The sequence below is a fragment of the Anomaloglossus baeobatrachus genome, chromosome 1 (genome assembly GCF_048569485.1).
Source record: "Anomaloglossus baeobatrachus isolate aAnoBae1 chromosome 1, aAnoBae1.hap1, whole genome shotgun sequence".
Taxonomy (NCBI): domain Eukaryota; kingdom Metazoa; phylum Chordata; class Amphibia; order Anura; family Aromobatidae; genus Anomaloglossus; species Anomaloglossus baeobatrachus.
The window spans coordinates 510990868-511010155 of record NC_134353.1 but is presented as its reverse complement, the minus strand read 5'-3'; the positions used below and the strand labels follow the sequence as shown (position 1 = coordinate 511010155).

Here is a 19288-nt window from a genome sequence, read left to right as displayed (position 1 = left end):
TAATTTCTGCTCCGGCAGCGGCCAGATGTAAGCCATGTACAATGAGGAACCGTACAGTTAGTGACCATGTAAATGCTGCACTTATGTCCCATTCAAGTGAATTAAAGAGAAACTACAGTAATGGTCAGCAGTTTATCTCATATTTATGACCTATCCTACAGATGGATCATCTGCACTTAGGTCTAGGACAACCGCTTTCCCTGCATCATACTTAAACTATAGTTTTACTTTTATCAAAAATAAACTCTTCAGAAAGTTGGACATACTGGTACACACTACGCAGTGCCCCTTGCTTTGAGGCGGGCTCACACGCCAAGCCCGCATCGTAGATCCTCCCTTTGCTGTTTGTTAAAGTCTGCTGTCAGTCTCTGACATTGAGGTTTAGCAGATGCCGTCAGGGGGGTGCGACATGAGGAAGCTATCTGCAAAGTGGGTCCCCAAATGTTTGACAACAAATCAGAGAAGCATGCGAGTGAAAACCTCCCGGTCCATTTGTCAGCGTTTCCCAACTGAAAAGAACTTCTTGGATCAACTGGTCACAATGGATGAGACTTGGATTTATTTGTATAACCCTGAAAACAAGGAGCAGTCAAGAGTGGAGGCACTCCTCGTCCAAAGAAGCTCAGGGTGTAAAAAAATCAGCTACTAAAGTGATGTCGTCTGTGTTCTAGGATAAGGAATCATGCTGCTAGTGGACTACCTTCAAAAGGGTTCCACTATCAATGCAAGGTATTACACTTAACTTTTGGACCAATTGAAGGCAGCTCTGAAGGCCAAAAGGCGCGGCAGCTGTCCAAAGGAATCTTGTTCCTGCAAGACAACACCTCCGCTCACACTGCACAAGCGACCACGGCATACCTAGGCTTCCAGTTGACCACCCACCTTATTCACAAGATTTAGCTCCCTCAGACTGTTTGCAAACCACCTCAAGGGTACCAAATTTCACGCCATTTCTGATGCCATGGCTGCTACGGATGCCTTGTTTGAGGCAGAACAGCAATCCTTTTTGCTAGGCTTACAGAACTTGGAATACTGATGTAAGAAGTGTGTTGACATCAGTGGAGAGTATGTGGAATAAATGTAAAGTTTCATCATCCTATCTCGTTTCTTTCTGGTTAAAGCCAAAGACTTATCAGTAGCCCCTCGTACTGCACTGTACAGCAGAAGTGATCTGACTATCGCAGCTACATTGCCCTAAGAAAACTAGTAAATGCCATGAAAAAAAGAAAAAAAAAGTTTTTAAAAAAAATCTGGAAAACAAAATGGAATCACAAATGTTCAGATGTACGCATGTTTGGTATCGCAGCTACGGTAATGTCCAATCTATCCAAATATAAAATATATTAATCCAATTGGTAAACAGCGTAACAAAAATAAATCAAGACTCCAGAATTAAAGGTTTTGTTGGCAATAAAATTCAGTAAGAGACAATCAAAACATCATCTCTACTCAATAATTGTATCAATAAAATAGATCATGGCTCAAAAAATAGGCCATCACTTAGACCCAGATTAAAATTTTAGTAAAATGGCGCCAAAAGCGAAATGGGTTGTTTTTTAACCGCTTAAATTAAAAAAACAAAAAAAACCTTCTATGTGTTCAATATCTATGAATTCGTACTGACCTGGAGAATCCTACTGCCAGGTCAGTTTTACCTTATAGGGAACATGGCAAAAAAAAAAAAAAAATGTACTGTGCAATTGCACATTTTTTTTGCAATTTCACCTCACTTGGATTTTTTTCCCCATTTTACAGTATACTAGAGTGCAGAATGGATGGTATTGTTCAAAAATATAACTTGTCCCACAAAAACAATGCCTCATATGGCTATATTGACAGAAAACAAAAAAAGTTATGGCTCTTGGAAAAAGGGAGGAAAAAAAACTAAAGCAGAAAATTGCATAGTGAACATTTTAGTACTTAACAGATAAAAAGCAAGACTCTGTTCTTTTAACCCCTTCACACTCGGACGTTTTTTGTTTTTCTTTTTTGCTCCCCTTCTTCCGAGAGCTGTAACTTGTTTTTTGCGGGACGAGCTGTACTTTTAAACGATGCTCTGAGTTTTACCATATAGTGTGTACTGGAAAACAGCAAAAAAAATTCAAGTACAGGAAAAACTGCAAAAAGTGTGATCGCACAATAGTTTTTGGGGTATTTTATTCACCATGTTCACTATATGATAAAAGTAATGTGTTGGTGTGATGTCTCAGGTCGGTACGAGTTTGTAGACCCCAAACATGTATAGGTGTACTTTTATCTAAGGGGTTAATAAAATTCACAAGTTTGTCCAAAAAAGGTGGCATACTTTTAGCGCCATTTTCCAAAACCCATAGCGTTCTCATTTTTCGGGATCTATGGCTCAGGGATGGCTCATTTTTGTGTCTCGAGCTGACGTTTTTAATGGTACCATTTTTGCCTAGATGCTACATTTTGATCACCTGTTATTGCATTTTGTGCAAAATTTGCGGCAACCAAAAAAAATGTAATTTTGGCATTTTCAAATTTTTTTGACACTTCTCCGTTTACCGATCAGATTAATTGGTTTTATATTTTGATCGGGAGTTTCTGAACGCGGTGATACCAAATGTGTGTTTTTGTTTTGTTTGTTTTTTTTAATTTTACTAGGTCCCTAGGGAACTATAACTATCAGCAGTCTGATCGCTCTTCCATTTCTCCAGAACACAGCTGAGATCTGGAGATAAGTGGCTTTAGGCTGCTTTCACACATCGTTTTTTTTTTGCATCAGGCACAATCCGGCAAAAAAACTGATCCGGCGCCGGATCCGTTTTATTCCCCATAGACTTGTATTAGCACCGGATGGCCTTACATTGCATGTCGCGTCCGCCGGACCCGGTGAAAAATGGTTGTCTGGTGGCCAGAAAGGACGCAGCATGCAGCGTTTTTTGGCTCCGGCAAAAAAACGGACCCCTTCAGGTGACTGGCAGGTCTCTCGCTAAGTACACACATGGGAGAAAGTGGTCAATCTGGAGCTGTGGTGACTGTCTAGTTTTGTCTCAGCCTAAGATCAGGTCAGGGACTGTAGGCAATGTGTCTACCGGATATATCCGCAGGACATTTCGTAGGAGCTCCCAGAAAACCGCAGCACAACTTTGTTTTTATGCTGCAGTTTTATTGCAGAATGTCCTGCGGATATGCTGTGGTCATTCTGCATTGAGGATACAGTACCATGGCTTGGGCACTGCATCCTCCATGCAGAACAAGTGCTGCAGTGATCGGGGAGTTCATACTTACCTCCATCATGCAGCACTTCACTTTCCGTCTGTTTCTGTCTCCAGTCTGCAGGAGAAGGTGGGCGGGCCTGAACTAGCTCCGGCTGTCACATGACCGGAGCTCGTGCAGGCCCCTCCCACCTCCTGTTTCCTTCTCCTGGCTCCATCGCGCTCCTCTGCACTAGAGGAAGTGACTTCGGTGTCTGCTATCATGGCAGCTAAGTAAGGGAAAATCCGCAGGAATAATTGACATGCTGCAGATTTTTCTGCAGGGAAATCCGCATTATTTCCGCTGCAGAAAAAAATGCAGCATGGGCACAGCAGTTCCAAAATGCCATAGAAATGGCTGGGGACTCGCTGTACTGCGGATTTTTGAAAAATCCGCGGATTTTCCGCGAACAAATCTCAGCAAATTTTCCGCAGCGTGGGCACATAGCCTTACACTGTTTTTCTCTGGAACGCTGGAGAATTTCATGCAGCTTTAGTTTGGTCAGCATGAATTGTGACAGGTTCCCTTTTAAATATGAGCTTTTCAATCTAGTAATAATCCTCACTGTAGTAAATAACTAAAGGAAAACCATTTCTCAACACTAGTTGTCATACTGTAATTTGCACACTGTAATTTTAATTTTATCTCCTGATTTGGTTTCTATTTTGTTGTGCTCTTCACAGGTAGTGAAAATAGATGAATCCAAAAACATGGTGTACGTTTATCTCTTCACATCAAGGGCCTCTCTTGATCCCGAACGTAGCATAAATCGCCTAATTACAAGTGAAGAGTTGTGGAAACAGCAGAAGAACATATTGTCCAGTACTGCCTCTAACTTGTCAAAGAGCGGAGGAGATTCTGGAACACAAGTAGCAGTGACCCAGAAAGAACAGAGCAATGTAACAAAGAAACTAGCTGCAGAACAAGGCACCACCGGCCCTTCCATGGAGTTGCCACCACCACTACCTCTGCCCAGGTCTGGTGCACACATTGACGTCTTCGTATCTGTGGCTTGCCATCCTGGCCATTTTGTCATCCAGCCTTGGCAGGAATTGCACAAGTTAGAGGTGCTTATGGAGGAAATGCTCTTACACTACAGCACTACTGAAGAGAAGCAGACGGATATGGAGAAGAATAAACTCTATGCTGCAAAGGTGGATAACAAGTAAGTACTTTTCTGTTACTTGCTGGGGGGGAGGAAGGAGGAACCTTAGGCTATGTTCTCACACTGCATTTTTTCTGCAATTATTCCTGAGTTTTATACAAAGCAAAGCTTCTTTTTACAGTACCAGCAAAAGCTATGATATTTCAGAAATCTCATACACACAATTCCTTTTATTTCGTGACTGAAATGGAAAACTGCTACATTTATTTAAAGGGAACCTGTCACCAATTTTTTGGCATATAAGCTGCGGCCACCACCGGTCTCTTATATACAGCATTCTAACAAGCTGTATATAAGAGCCCAGGCCGCTGTGAGAACGTAGGTATGTATTATAAAGTGTTTTCTAACGGTCGCGCTGAGGGCCTTATGGGCGTCTCCGTTGTCCGGTGCCGGCGCCTCCTCTTTCGGCCATCTTCATCCTCTTTCTGAAGCCTGTGTGCATGACGCGTCTACGTCCTACACAGTCGCCGGTCCTGCGCAGGCGCACTACAATACTTTGATCTGCCCTTCTGAGGACCTGAATGCCGGCGAGTGTCTATGACGTTGGACGCGTCATGCACCGCGGCTAGAGAAGGAGATCAAAGATGGCCTAAAGAGGCGGCGTCAGCACTGGACAATGGAGACGCCCATAAGGCTCACAGCACGACCGTTAGGTAAGTATTATAAAGTGTTTTTTATGTTCTCACAGCGGCCTGGGCTCTTGTATACAACATGTTAGAATGCTGTATATAAGAGCCCAGTGGTGGTGGCCGCAGCTTATACACCAAAAAAGTGGTGACAGGTTCCCTTTAAAGAAGCCGCATCGCAAGTATTTCACCCATAGAAAGCAATGAGTAAGTGCAAAAACAGTGCTATCAGTTGTTGCAACGCTTTTGGTGAATAAAACGTAGAAAAATCAGGATGTAAAATCTTTTTTTTTTTTTTTCTTTCTCTCCCCCTAGTATAAAGCATAATGTCTTGGTATTCTCTTCTCACATGATCATAGATGTTTCTTATAACTCTGTATAAGTGATAATTAAAGTAGTGAGAGGAGTTAGAGTACACAGTGCCCTACCAACTGTATGCCTTACCATTATGTGAAAATAAACACTGAATACTTTCACACATTGGTAGGGCAAACAATGCATCAATTCAACTCCCTCGGCTATCTTTCATTTCATGAACCCATGTAACCTTAGATCATGGTTTCTTCTTTTTTTTTTTTTTTTTTTAATTTTTTTCAGACCTAAAAAAAAACCTTTTACCCCGTAAACCATTTGATCTAGTTGTCCCTTTTTCTATAAAAAAAAAATGTGGTTTCAAATATGTCTTGCATTGGTGGCCTAAACAATTCAAAGATTGTTTCTTCTTGCAAGGTGGAAATAGGGATCGTAAAAAAAAAAAAACTCTATAAGAAAAGCAGCAAGAGTCAGGAAACCTGCTTTTTTGGCAGCAGAAAAAAGCAGCATAAATGCAACGTTTGACCATAGCCTAGAGCAGTAAGAGGTTTAAGCTGGGTTCACACATAGTGACAGCAACTACGACATCACTGTTACGTCACCATTTTCTGTGACGCAACAGCGACGTAGTAAGTCGCTGTTATGATCGCTGCTTAGCTGTCAAACACAGCAGACGCAGCAGCGATCATAACGACACGCATCGCTGTGGAAGCTATGCTGCGCTTGGTAACTAAGGTAAATATCGGGTAACAATTACCCGATATTTACCTTGGTTACCAGCGCACACGCTTGGCGCTGGCTCCCTGCTCTCCTAGCCACGGTACACATCGGGTTAATTACCCGATGTGTACTCCGACTACGTGTGCAGGGAGCCAGCGGTGTGCTCTCACGCTGCCAGTGCCGGCTCCCTGCTCACGTAGCTGGAGTACACATCGGGTAATTAATCCGATGTGTACTCTGGCTGTGTGCAGGGAGCCGGCACTGGCAGCGTGAGAGCTGCGGTGCTAGTAACTAATGTAAATATCGGGTAACCAAGGAAAGGGCTTCTTGGTTACCCAATGTTTACCGTGGTTACAGCTTACCGCAGGCTGCCAGAAGCCGGCTCCCTGCACATTCAGTTGTTGCTCTCTCGCTGTGTGTTTCACAGCGGGAGAGCGACGAGCAAAAAAGGAAGCAGGACATTCAGCAACGACCGGCGACCTCACAGCAGGGGCCAGCTCGTTGCTGGATGTCACACACAGCGACAGCGACGGGACGTCGCTGCTACGTCACAGAAAATGGTGACGTAGCAGCGACTTCGTTGTCGCTGTGTGTGACACCACCTTTACTCAGGGAATAAGATCAAGGTGGTTATCTGCTTTGGACAATCCTTACCTGTTGAAAGTGTTCCTTGAAAATTAAACTGATCACAAAGAATTTTGGTTTTGATTTGGGGGGTTTTCTGCTCAAGCTCCCAATGACCAGACGTAACCTGTATGGAAGCAAGGATGGTTGACCTTAGGGAGATCAACATCCACCACTGCGGAGACACCATCACGTGTTTCTTAACGCAGTGATTCTAGAGCACTGCCCCCTGGGAAATATTCAAAGCAAGAAGGCCTGCGGAGACACCATCACATGTTTCTCAACGCTGGCAGGAAACTAGCCAGGTCTTTCACCGGGAAGGAACAACCACGGGAAGGGCAGTCTCCAGTCAAGGAGACCACCTATGCCAAACATGGTATCCATCCACAGACAGCCGTTTCGGGGTATTTGCCCCTCATCAGTGTGGAGTAGGAATCTGGCTAGTGGGACATTGCCTAGTAAAAGACCACACTGATGAGGGGCAAATACCCCGAAACGGCTGTCTGTGGATGGATACCATGTTTGGCATAGGTGGTCTCCTTGACTGGAGACTGCCCTTCCCGTGGTTGTTCCTTCCCGGTGAAAGACCTGGCTAGTTTCCTGCCAGCGTTGAGAAACATGTGATGGTGTCTCCGCAGGCCTTCTTGCTTTGAATATTTCCCAGGGGGCATTGCTCTAGAATCACTGCGTTGAGAAACACGTGATGGTGTCTCCGCAGTGGTGGATGTTGATCTCCCTAAGGTCAACCATCCTTGCTCACATAGTCTTTTACTAGGCAATGTCCCACTAGCCAGATTCCTACTCCACACTGATGAGGGGCAAATACCCCGAAACGGCTGTCTGTGGATGGATACCATGTTTGGCATAGGTGGTCTCCTTGACTGGAGACTGCCCTTCCCGTGGTTGTTCCTTCCCGGTGAAAGACCTGGCTAGTTTCCTGCCAGCGTAACCTGTATGGAAACCTGGCTGTAAATGTTCACTTTCTCTGTAGCGCAATCATAGGGAAAAGGGAGGAAATAAATCACTACAGAATTCCATATAAAAAGGGGTTGTTTTTCCTTTTTGCGGTGGACTGGTCCTACAGTACACTACACATTTATCTGATGAAAAGGAAAAATCCAGCTCGCTTTTTCAAAAGTGTACAACGGTGAAAGGTTTGAGAAGAGATCCACAGTAGAAAATCCAGAAATTCTTAAAAAATTGGACTTTTATTTCTTCAGACTAAAAGGATGAAATAAAGAACATGAAAATCAAGCACGAAAAACTGACATGTAGCAATTTTACGCGTTTCAAAGCTAAATGCCTCTTCGTCATAACCTCAGTCCTGGAGTCTCTATTGTGGAGTATATTACAAGATATTCAAAACAATCGACCCCGCCTTTAATAAAATTGTAAGCTCTTTAAGGATTGAATGTGTTTAAAAAAAAAATAAAAAATTCTTACAATAGGACCCCTGATGTATCTTTTTAGAACTATCTCTGCCCAACCCTGTAGAGTTACTTGTTGTTCTCACAGAAAATAGGTTGTGACTATTCTCTACTGATGCACGGGCTATTCCATGCTGCCGATTTGTATTGCGGCACTCTTATCTGCCTGTACCTTTCTTCTAAGTAGCGATAGAATGTGCTATATGGGGATTGTTGGGCTCATCTCAATAAATCACACCAGTGCTGTACAACGAGCTTAGTGGCTGGACATGTAACCTGAAAAGACAGCGTATATATCCAGCCTCTGAGCTCAATGTACAACACTGGTGTGATTTATTGAGATGAGCCCGAAGGTCCTCTTCTATAACACATATTGTCAATACTTGGAGGAAAGGGACCGGTAGAAAGCCAGCGGCATCAGTAGAGTATTTACTTATCCACCCTTCTGTGAGGTTAATAAACTAAGTGAATATACTCAACTGATGCCGCTGGCAAGGGCTTGATTTCTATCGCATTAGGGTGCTTTCACACAACTTTTTTTAACATGCGTCATGAACGTTTTTTAACGCAAAAACTGATCCAGTGCAAATGCGTTTTCATTTCAATGCATTTGCAATGGACTCGCGTCAACATGCGTTCACCTGTATTTGCGTGCGTTATAGTAGGATCCAGTGACTCGCAGTTTTTTAACTTTTTTCAAAAATGCTACTTGTAGCGTTTTTGAGCTGCGTCCAAATACTGCAAATTGCTGGATCCTGACTATACTGCACGCAAACGTATGTGAACGCTGGCATGCTGATAGACAGGATCCTGCTTGCTCTACTGAGCATGCCCAAAAACCAGCCTCGCGTGATCAGTCTCTCTATCCCCCCCTGTTAGTTACCCGATGTTTACCTTGGTTATGTGTGCAGGGAGCAGGCATCCCTGCTCCTAGCAGCTGCAGATGCTCGTAACCAAGGTAAATATCAGGTATCCAAGCAAGTTACCCGATGTTTACCTTGGTTACGAGCCTCTGCAGCTGTCAATGTCGGCTCCCAGTCTTTCACGTTCACTTCCCCTCACTCCCGATCACATGACTTCAATGCCCGCCCATAAACTTAAAGTGACAGGATCCTGCAAAATAACACATGCGTTTGCATGCGTTTTTCTTTGCAAAACAACGTAGTGTGAAAGCAGCCTTACTCTGCCTGTCTTTTTCGTCTAAGTAGCAATGTGTGCTTTAGCAGGGGAAATTTGAGCTCGTCTAAAAAAAAATTAAACTAAAAAGAAACAAACAGTGGTGTATGATGAGCTCAGTGTTTTTGGTTTTTTTTTAGTTTTTATGTACTGTTACCAAGCTTGTTGTAGTGCGCTGGTGTGATTTGAGGTGAGCACATCCCATTCTATAGTACATACATTGCAATTTAGATAAAAGGAAATAGAGAGACTAGCATGATACAAATCAGCAGCGTGCAAGAGGCCCTGCCAGTGGCATCAGTATAGCATATTGACATATCCTCCATTTCGTTGTTAACAGTAGCTAAGCCCCTCCAGTTGTGAAAATTCTTAATTTTTCATTATCGATTTAAACAGTGCTTACTTTTGGGACATCCCCTTAAAGCCGTATAAAATTTCTTCCCACGATTGTTAAAGCAGCCTTCCTCAGACTGCACAGCTTTTCATTTCTGATGGAGGGGCATGTTCTACAGGAGCTCTGTATTGCCTGAGGAAGGCTTCAGAAAATGGAGAAGAACATGTATTATGTTATATTGTTATAATAAACTGGGCAACCCCTTTAACTCACACTATGGTGAGGCAGCATGGACCACGTAACAGATCCCCTTTTAATATTTGAACATCTATCCAGATAAAGAACAAATATCAATAATCTGCTGGCGTAAAGCACCTCACATTGTGCCGTGTACATGGAGGTTTCAGTATCAGCATATTTACAATGGTTTTTAGGAGTCTGGGATATAAAAACACATTTTATTTTGGCCATAGCATAAATATTTCTTAGAAGGTATGTACCTAACATAGTATTTTTATTTCTTTTTTTTGTTTTTGTATCTAGGTGGTACAGGGTACTTTTGAGAGGAATCCTTACAAATGGTCTTGTATCTGTGTATGAGCTTGACTTCGGCCGGCATGAGCTTGTGAATTCCAGACAGGTCCAGCCTTTAATGGATAAATTCAGGCAATTACCATTCCAGGCTGTAACAAGTCAGCTAGCAGGTAAGTAGCTTGCTTTGTGTAATCTTTAATTTGACTAAAAAAAAGGGGGGTCAGAAGCTCTGCATTATTGTCTGTGTAGTATGTTTAGCTGCACTGGTGTCCATGCTGATTCCATTTAGTTTGATTAAATGGGTGTTCCAGGCTTGGGACAAAAGTCTGCAGTCACTCTGTGTGAGTGCAGACTACTAAATTGTGATAAGGTGCAGTGCGTATGCTGTCACGTTTCCCCAGTATTGCCAGTGCCAGCATGAGTGAAAACATGCCAACTAGACATGTCCAGCTTCTGTCAATTCGCTTCTATTGGCAGAAGCCAAACTGGTCTATTCAGCGCAATTGCAAGCATACAGATTGCATACATGCAGTGACGTGACCGCCTGCCCATACTGGCAATACCAAGGAAGCGGGGCAATTCAGCAGTCAAATAGTGACTGCAGATTTTTATTCCAAGCCTGGACAAACCTCTTTAACTGTTTTTGGTTTTTTTTATCTTTTTTCTTTGTTTTAGTTTTAAAAAAAAACTAACAAAAAAAAACAAACACTTAATACATATACATTCTTTGACCAGCCTGCAGCTGTTACATATTGACATATCCTTGTTGACAGTCAAACTAGCAAGGCCGACTAGGCACCTGACTAGACACTGTGTGAATGCATCCTACGAGTTCACTACTAAAAGGAAAAAAAAATCCTTTCACATGTGGATATCTATTAAAGAACCCCATACACATTAGACCAATGTGGGGAGAGCCCATAATACAGTGGAACCTTAATTTACGAGTAACCCGGTTTGCGAGCATTTCGCTATACAAGCAAAGCTTGCTGTAAATTTGTAACTCCGTTTACGAGCAATGCTTTGCTGTACGAGTAAATACTCACCGCACACACTTCCGGTTCTGTACTTTAACCGCGCTCTGACTTGCTCTTGCAGTCCGCACAAACACGCACACATTATGCTCACCTTACCTTCCGTTCCATCGCCTGCCTCATTGTTCTTGTAGTTTGCTGGTACAGGATGTGTATCGGGTAACAATCGCGACGATGGAGGAACTTCCTCTGTCAGCCGCTACTTAAAGGCAGCACGCTGGCCAATCAGAGGCAAGCGTATCCTGCCTTTAACGTCAGCGTTCTAGCAGCGGAACTCCGTGGCATTGGTCGCGATTGTTACCCGATACACATCCTGTATCGGCGAACTACAAGAACCGTGAGGCCGGCGATGTAACGGAAGGTAAGGTGAGCATAATATGTGTGTGTGTTTGTGCGTGTGTGAAATGGCACAATAGGGGACCAGGATGGGACATTGAACAAGTTGTGGAACGAATTTTTTGAGCTTGCATTATTTCCTATGGAAAATTTTGCTTTGCTAGATGAGCAACTTTGTTTACCAGCACACTCCCAGAACGTATTGTGGTTGTAAACCAAGGTTCCACTGTATACGGGTTTGGTTGACATTGAGTATGGGAGCCTCAGACCATTATTGTAAGGGGATATAATACAGGAGTGCTTAACCAAACGACCACGCCAGTGTATGGGAGAGCCAACTTCTGACTGTGTATGGCAGGCTTAAGACTTCTGAATCTTTTCGACTGGTGAGGGTTTCATACTAATCTGTAGAACTCATCCCATTTACTAAAATGGAGAACTGTTGCAAAATTTAGATGGTTCCCTTATTTGAGTGGACTATGTGAGGCATCCTGATCTTTTTGCAAAAAGTGGCTCACTGTTAAATAGTGAAGGATATCGCTGTAAATGTTTTCAATTTTTTTCACTAGGTGTCAAGTGTGAGCAGTGGTCTGAAGAAGCAGCGATCGTGTTTAGAAACCATGTGGAAAAGAAGCCTCTTGTAGCACTTATACAAGATATTCATGAAAGCACCAACCCATGGGATCGGAAGGTAGTGGCTTACATAGTGGACACCACTTTACCAGATACGGATATCTGGATTCATGACCTGATGTCGGAATACCTTGTTGAGCTTTCTAAATCTAACTAATCTCTCCATAGCCCGCCACACAGCTTTAAGAAGCAATAACGGATATGCCTATAGAAATCTTTTTAAGAAGTTAACTTGTTCACTACTGTTCTGATTTGATGGAACGTTCCAGAGTTTGAATAACTTACCTTTTTTTTTGTTTTCTGTGAAAGATATTTAACAGTCATTTTGTTTACAGGAATTGATTTTTCTGACTATTTGCACATTGTTAATGTAGCTGTAAAAAGTTGAATAATGCAGATTATAACGTTTATTTAACAATAAAAATCGACAAAGTGCTTTAATCTATATGGTGCGGTTGTTCAATTCATTCAGAGAATCACAACTGATGAGACCAAACGCTGAATCTCAGCGTGTATGAAGATTATCCACCCGAGAAGTTCACTGTCCTTTTGTAAAAAGACACAATCCACAGAAAGTGGCTGCAATACATAATAAATGTGGTGGTAGTTATGTACAACCGTTTTAGGGCACATGTTGTACCATGATTACAGTCCTCAGAGAGGGTAGCATAATGGGCTCCCATTATGTAATTGTTTTGCTGCATCCCATCATTATCAGATTGCTCATGCAAAAAATAGGGATGATGATGATCCTTTAATTGTAGAACATGTATAGTTAGCAGATTCCGAAAAATCATTCAATTTTATATAGCAACAAATGAAAGCACCCTAATGAAGGCATAGTGGTGCAAACGGTTAGTAGTGGATGGGGCTGTGTTTTATGTCCAGCTTAAAATAGAATGCAAAGGTAGAGCGTGCATTTCTCTGCAATAAGTAGCTTTACTGTAATACATTAATGGGATTTACCCTGCCTTAGTGATTCTTATGCAGCTATTAATATGGTGTTGACAGTAGACATTATAGACAAACATCCTGATGCAGCTCAAGGCATTAATGAAGATACCAATTAAACTATCTAACATATTCATAGCAAATTGGGTGGACAGACATGGTACCACCATTTGATTAGGTATTAGGTTCCGTTTAGTGGTTAATAGTAGAGTTGAGAAAAAATTGCATGACTCTGGTCTGGCCATCACACCAGTAATCCGTGGCTGCCACATCAGAGCTCTGAGAACCTCCGACTACCTGCTGTCATCATCGGCGCTTATAATTAGTAGGCCTGGTGCAATGTCCGTTCTAATGCAACAATGACACCAGGCATACAAACACTGTGGTGAGCTGCAGGCTGTAATATAGGTAAGGGCCAAAAAGTATCTTCAAAAACATCTGAAAAAGCATGCTTGTGAGTGTTTTGGCTAAAATGTGTGACTTTAAGATCAAGGACTTTAGAAAGTCACTAATTATCTTTCAATACATTCTGGTGTTTGTGCAGTCTCCATTAGTAAATTATGCTCCATATGGACAATACCACCCAGAATGCAACTTGTTATCCTTGACAAGCCATTTAAGGGTTCATAATTCTCTGCATATTTCTATATGTGGAAGTTCAGATATTGGATCTAAAGGCCCCGTCACACTAAGCAACATCGCTAGCAACATCGCTGGTAACGAACAACTTTTGTGACGTTGCTAGCGATGTTGCTGTGTGTGACATCCAGCAACAACCTGGCCCCTGCTGTGAGGTCGTTGGTTGTTGCTGAATGTCCTGGGCCATTTTTTAGTTGTTGCTGTCCTGCTGTGAAGCACAGATCGCTGTGTGTGACAGCGAGACAGCAACAACTAAATGTGCAGGCAGCAGGAGCCGGCTTCTGCGGAGGCTGGTAACCAATGTAAACATCGGGTAACCAAGAAGCCCTGTCCTTGGTTACCCGATATTTACCTTTGATACCAGCCTCCTCCGCTCTCACTGCCTGTGCTGCCGGCTCCTGCTCTGTGCACATGTAGCTGCAGCACACATCAGGTAATTAACCCGATGTGTGCTGTAACTAGGAGAGCAAGGAGCCAGCACTAAGCAGTGTGCGCTGCTCCCTGCTCTATGCACATTTAGCTGCAGCACACATCAGGCAATTAACCCGATGTGTGCTGTAACTAGGAGAGCAAGGAGCCAGCGCTCAGGGTGCGCTGCTCCCTGCTCTGTGCACATTTAGCTGCAGCACACATCGGGTTAATTAACCTGATGTGTGCTGTAACTAGGAGACTGGGGGCTGGTCACTGGTTGCTGGTGAGCTCACCAGCAACTCGTGTAGCCACGCTCCAGCGATCCCTGCCAGGTTAGGTTGCTGGTGGGATCGCTGGAGCGTCGCAGTGTGACAGCTCACCAGCAACCTCCTAGCAACTTACCAGCGATCCCTATCGTTGTTGGGATCGCTGGTAAGTTGCTTAGTGTGACTGGACCTTAAGACTGTAGCTTGCAACACTGGTGTAGGGGGTTATAGTATGGAGCTACAGGAAATGAGGCACCTAGCAGGGCGAGTTATGTAATGTGTTAAATGACCGCTGACCACAAAACATGTTGTTTAATTGCTTGCTTACACAAGCAAATTGTTGTTCAGGTGTGCTCTGAACAATCTATCATTGTTCTTGGTAGAACATTGTGCTGTGTAAACAAGAACAATGATCCTAAAGGATCTCTTTCAGCACAAAATGACTGTCCAAACCAAGTACAGGAGCTTAGTGCACCATGGCATGGCCAAACAGTTAAGTGCGCCTTCACACCTCCTTACTTCCCATCCATCTCCACCCTTCTCTGGCTCTATGAAACTAGAGCTATCAAAGAAGAGGGAAGGGTGGAAATGGAAGGAAAACGAGCAGGTGAGACAGTGCATTAAAATTATTAGTACTGCAATGGTGAACCGAGCGGCTGTACTTTGTTTGAATAGTCATTCTATATGAAGTCCTTTTAAGGGCACACCAAAAGATCATTTCACCCTGGGAAAAATAATTTGCTTGCTTGTCGTATTCCTGTGCACAATAACCGTGTAGTGTAAATGCTCCTTTAGAAAGTGGTATAGAGCGAAGGGTGTCAGAAAGGCTATAGTCCTGATCTGGCACACCCCAGATTTGCTGGGTTGGCAGATGAGTGTGTTGGTACAGAAGTAGAAGAGTGGAACAGTGTGTGTCCACACATCTCCACGTACTGAGTGATTGGTCCGCCCCATTTAACTTATGGATCTCCAAACTAGCCATATGGCCTGACCTTGGAATTTATGCCTTAGACGTGCTGGCCTGCCCTGCGGCAAGTGTATTGTCGGAACTTGTGTTAAGCACTGCAAAAGGTGTGATCACAAACGGGCACATTGGCCTATCCACATCCAACGTGGGCAAGCTTGCTTTCACTAAAATGAACCACGCTTGGATCCCACAGGACTTGCCCGTAGGTTTGGCTGACTAAAGAAGTATAGTAGCCGCATCCAGTCATTGTTATACTCCACCGCAGTTTTTGTTCTATTTGCCATTCCAAATGTTTGGAGTCTCCCCAAATTAATTTAAAAAAAAAGGAAAAAAATTGTCTACCTCTTCTAAACCTTTCATTTACACTGCCACATCCACCTTAACCTCCTACTCAACCTCTACTTGGACCTCTGCCTCTTGGTTCAATATTTTTTTTTGTATTGTTATTTTAAAGAGGTTGTGTGTCCTCTGTGGGGGACCTAACATTTTTGCTCTGTGGGGGAACTCTGAAAACAGGTTTTGTGGCGTCACTCTTAAAATTTTGGGTCTGTGAAAGAATTCTGAAAACGGGATCTTTAGGAGCACTCTTGAAATTTGTATTTTATGAATTTACTTCCTTATTTAACCAGACTACTATGGTGACAGAACCCCTTAAGTCCTTTCCCTATCCAAATTTGTTTGCAGGGCAATTGTCCTGCGCTTACCCCCTTGTTTCTTCCTTTTGCAGCCCCCAAACCCTTACTATGACCATTTTACAGCACCAAGGTTTGGGTCTCCATTGACTTCTAAGGGGTTCGGGGTCAAGTTCAAGTACCGTTCCAAGCTTTTAACTATAGTTCTGCACAACCCAGGGCATCCAAGGGTCCACTCATCCATACTGAGATGCAACTGAAGCATAGACCATCAGGTTAAATTGAAGGAGTTGAACAAAAATTCCCTGTGAAATGTTTAGGGATAGCAACCATATTTCTACAAAGCCTTCTCATTTAAAGGGGCTGAAAAGAAATTGGAAAAGATTACTTTATTATAAATAAAATGTTCTTTCTTAATACTTTAGAGACAAACAGGGAAAAAAGGCACATAATAAACCACAATAGTGTAGAGACCAAATCAAATTAGTGCCAGAACAAGGATATTTATATGTTGTTTTTCTAGACCAATCGGAACCATCAACACATATTCAACGAAAAGAAAAACCTTCATAAGGTCTCAAGTAAATAATTCAAATATTTTATTGATAATTGTAAAGGAACCAGGTGCAAGTAAAAACATAATGAATACAATGAAAATCAATAGGAAGACGCACGATTTTGTATATAGCAGGTAACAATATGCAGACAATCATCCCAATTTAATAAAAAATGATGTGCAAAAAAAATAAACCCTCCCTGCACAACACATGGCACTCTTTCATACCCTGAAGAAGGTATGCTGAAACGTACGTTGGAGATGTTGACTCACGCGCACACTGGACATCCATAGGTAACTTTGGCTAATATTTGTTAAATTGGCACATTCAGGGATTCTTGGCTATATTGCACACGTCACCTTGCCTATACCATTTGCAGCGCTGGCTCTGTTAATCATTGGGACTGTATGCTACTGCCTGTGAGAGCCTTTTTTCATTCCAGGACTTCATAGGTATTATTTCTTATTATCTGCTGTCCCGCTTGCACATGTCACTTTAAAGGGAACCTGTCATCAGAAATTTGGCTTTCAACCTAAATGTTTCCCCCTCTGCAGCTCCTGGGCTGCATTCTAGTAAGGTTTCTATACTTTTTGTGCCCCCTTTTAAACCAAAATAAATACTTTATAAAACTGTACCTTTCGGTTTGAAAATCTTGTAAATCGTCCATGGGGGCGGGCCGTGTGGCGTCCGTTGCTGTATCTTACGCCGTCCCCCCACGCTTCAAATCATCCCTCAGGATGCCGCCCACTGCGCCCGAGGTCCCGTGCACGCCGGGACACCTGGTGACGTGGTCGCAAGCACGAGAGTATGGGCAGCGCTGTGATTGCATCGCAAGTGCACGCCCATACTCTCGTGGGCGCGCTCTCCCCTCTGTACGTCGCTCAGATCCTCCGCTTCTCCTGTAGTGGCCTGCTCCGCTCCTCCCATCTATTTCCTGCTGCAGGGTACGATGGGAAGGAGGTGACGTCGGGCCGGCGCAAAACGCTGGAGGCAGTGGGGAAAGGGCGGGCACGAGAGTATGGGCGGGCACTTGCGATGCAATCACAGCGCCGCCCATACTCTCGTGCGTGCGACCACGTCACCAGGTGTCCCGGCGTGCACGGGACCTTGGGCGCAGTGGGCGGCGTCCTGAGGGATGATTTGAAGTATGGGGGACGGCAACGGATGCCACACGGCCCACCCCCATGGACGATTTACAAGATTTTCAAACCGAAAGGTACAGTTTTATAAAGTATTTATTTTGGTTTAAAAGGGGGCACAAAAAGTATAGAAACCTTACTAGAATGCAGCCCAGGAGCTGCAGAGGGGGAAACCTTTAGGTTGAAAGCTAAATTTCTGATGACCGGTTCCCTTTAGTGATGAGCGAGTACTAAAAAGCTCGGGTGCTCGAGGCTCGGGCCGAGCATCCCAAGATACTCGTGTACTCGGCCCGAGCACCGAGCCCAATGTTATCCTATGGGAGACCGGAGTATTTTTGTGAAATGACCCCCGGCAGCATGTAGAAACCCTAAAAATGGCACAAAAGTCTCAGAAGAGTGCTTAAATGACATGGCAACAGCATGGGGAAGACCCCTTGAAGCATTTATCACTCAAAAGTCACAGCTGTGAACAATTTTGTCCGCGTTTTACGCCATTTTTACGGACTCACCAGAAAACCTTCAAAAATGACACCAAAATGAATTTTCATGGCGGAAATGTTAAGGGCACATACCCAATAGTGAGATAGAGCTAATGTATGTTACGTTTTGAGATTAATACATGAAAGATTTTACGTAAAACATTGTGTGGCACTCCGATGTCCCTGAGAAGAGACGTACATAAAGGCCTCTGAGTCTAATGTGCCCATTTTGAGGAAGTGAGTCTTTTGTAGTATTTTCCTTTGCCAGGGCAGTCCAAAATTGTGAGGTTCACCAATGCCCCTGCATACAGACGTGCATGAGGGCCTGTAAACCTGAAGTGCCCATTGTAAGGAAGTGGGTCTATTGTAGTATAGCCCTTAGGCAGGGCAGCCAAAAATTGGGAGGCTCCACGTTGTCCCTGGATAGAGACGTGCATGAGGGCCTGTAAACCTGAAGTGCCTATTGTAAGGAAGTGGGTCTATTGTAGTATAGCCCTTTGGTAGGGCACCCAAAAATTGGGAGGCTCCACGTTGTCCCTGGATAGAGACCTGTTAGGTTCTTAGTGCCTCCGTGCTTGCATTTAAAAACCGCACGTGTGTGCCTGTTGGTGGCAGCTTTCCGCTGCACTTGTGTGCGTTTTGCAAAAACTTGGATATAACGCACAAGTTCAGTGAATACACATCAGCACAGCATTGCAAAATGCGCAAGGGCGTTGTCAACGAACAAGGAAGTGGACGTGATGGTGGTGCAGGCTGAGACCGAGGTCGTGTGCAAGCTCTAATTTCGCCACAACAAAGGGCCACATCTACTCGCTCGCACGTCCTGTCCCAAATTCTTGGGGACCGCAGCAGTACACCACTCTTGAACCAAGACCAGTGTCAACAGGTTGTTAGTTGGATAGCGGATAATGCTTCCAGTCAGATTGGCACCACCACAAACACTCTGTCTTCCACACGGTCAAGTGTCAGTAGCCGTGATACTGCACCGCACATTCAGAACCTGATCCTCCTTCCTACCACCAGGCCGAGTACACGTCCACGGACATTACTGATACCACACTTGGACACTCGGAAGAGCTGTTCGTTTACGTTTCCATTCACACATTC

At 43.7% G+C, this 19288-nt stretch overlaps 1 protein-coding gene across 1 annotated transcript in view; it reads left to right on the top strand.

The window, feature by feature from the left end:
- Positions 1–12575, top strand: part of TDRD7 (tudor domain containing 7) — a 168829-nt gene extending 156254 nt beyond the window's left edge. The window contains exons 15-17 of the mRNA XM_075316121.1: positions 3903–4384; positions 10147–10307; positions 12077–12575. Of these exons, the coding sequence (XP_075172236.1) occupies positions 3903–4384; positions 10147–10307; positions 12077–12297 (864 nt within the window). The 3' untranslated portion in view covers positions 12298–12575. The remainder of the gene's footprint in view (positions 1–3902; positions 4385–10146; positions 10308–12076) is intronic.
- The last annotated feature ends 6713 nt before the right edge of the window (positions 12576–19288 follow it).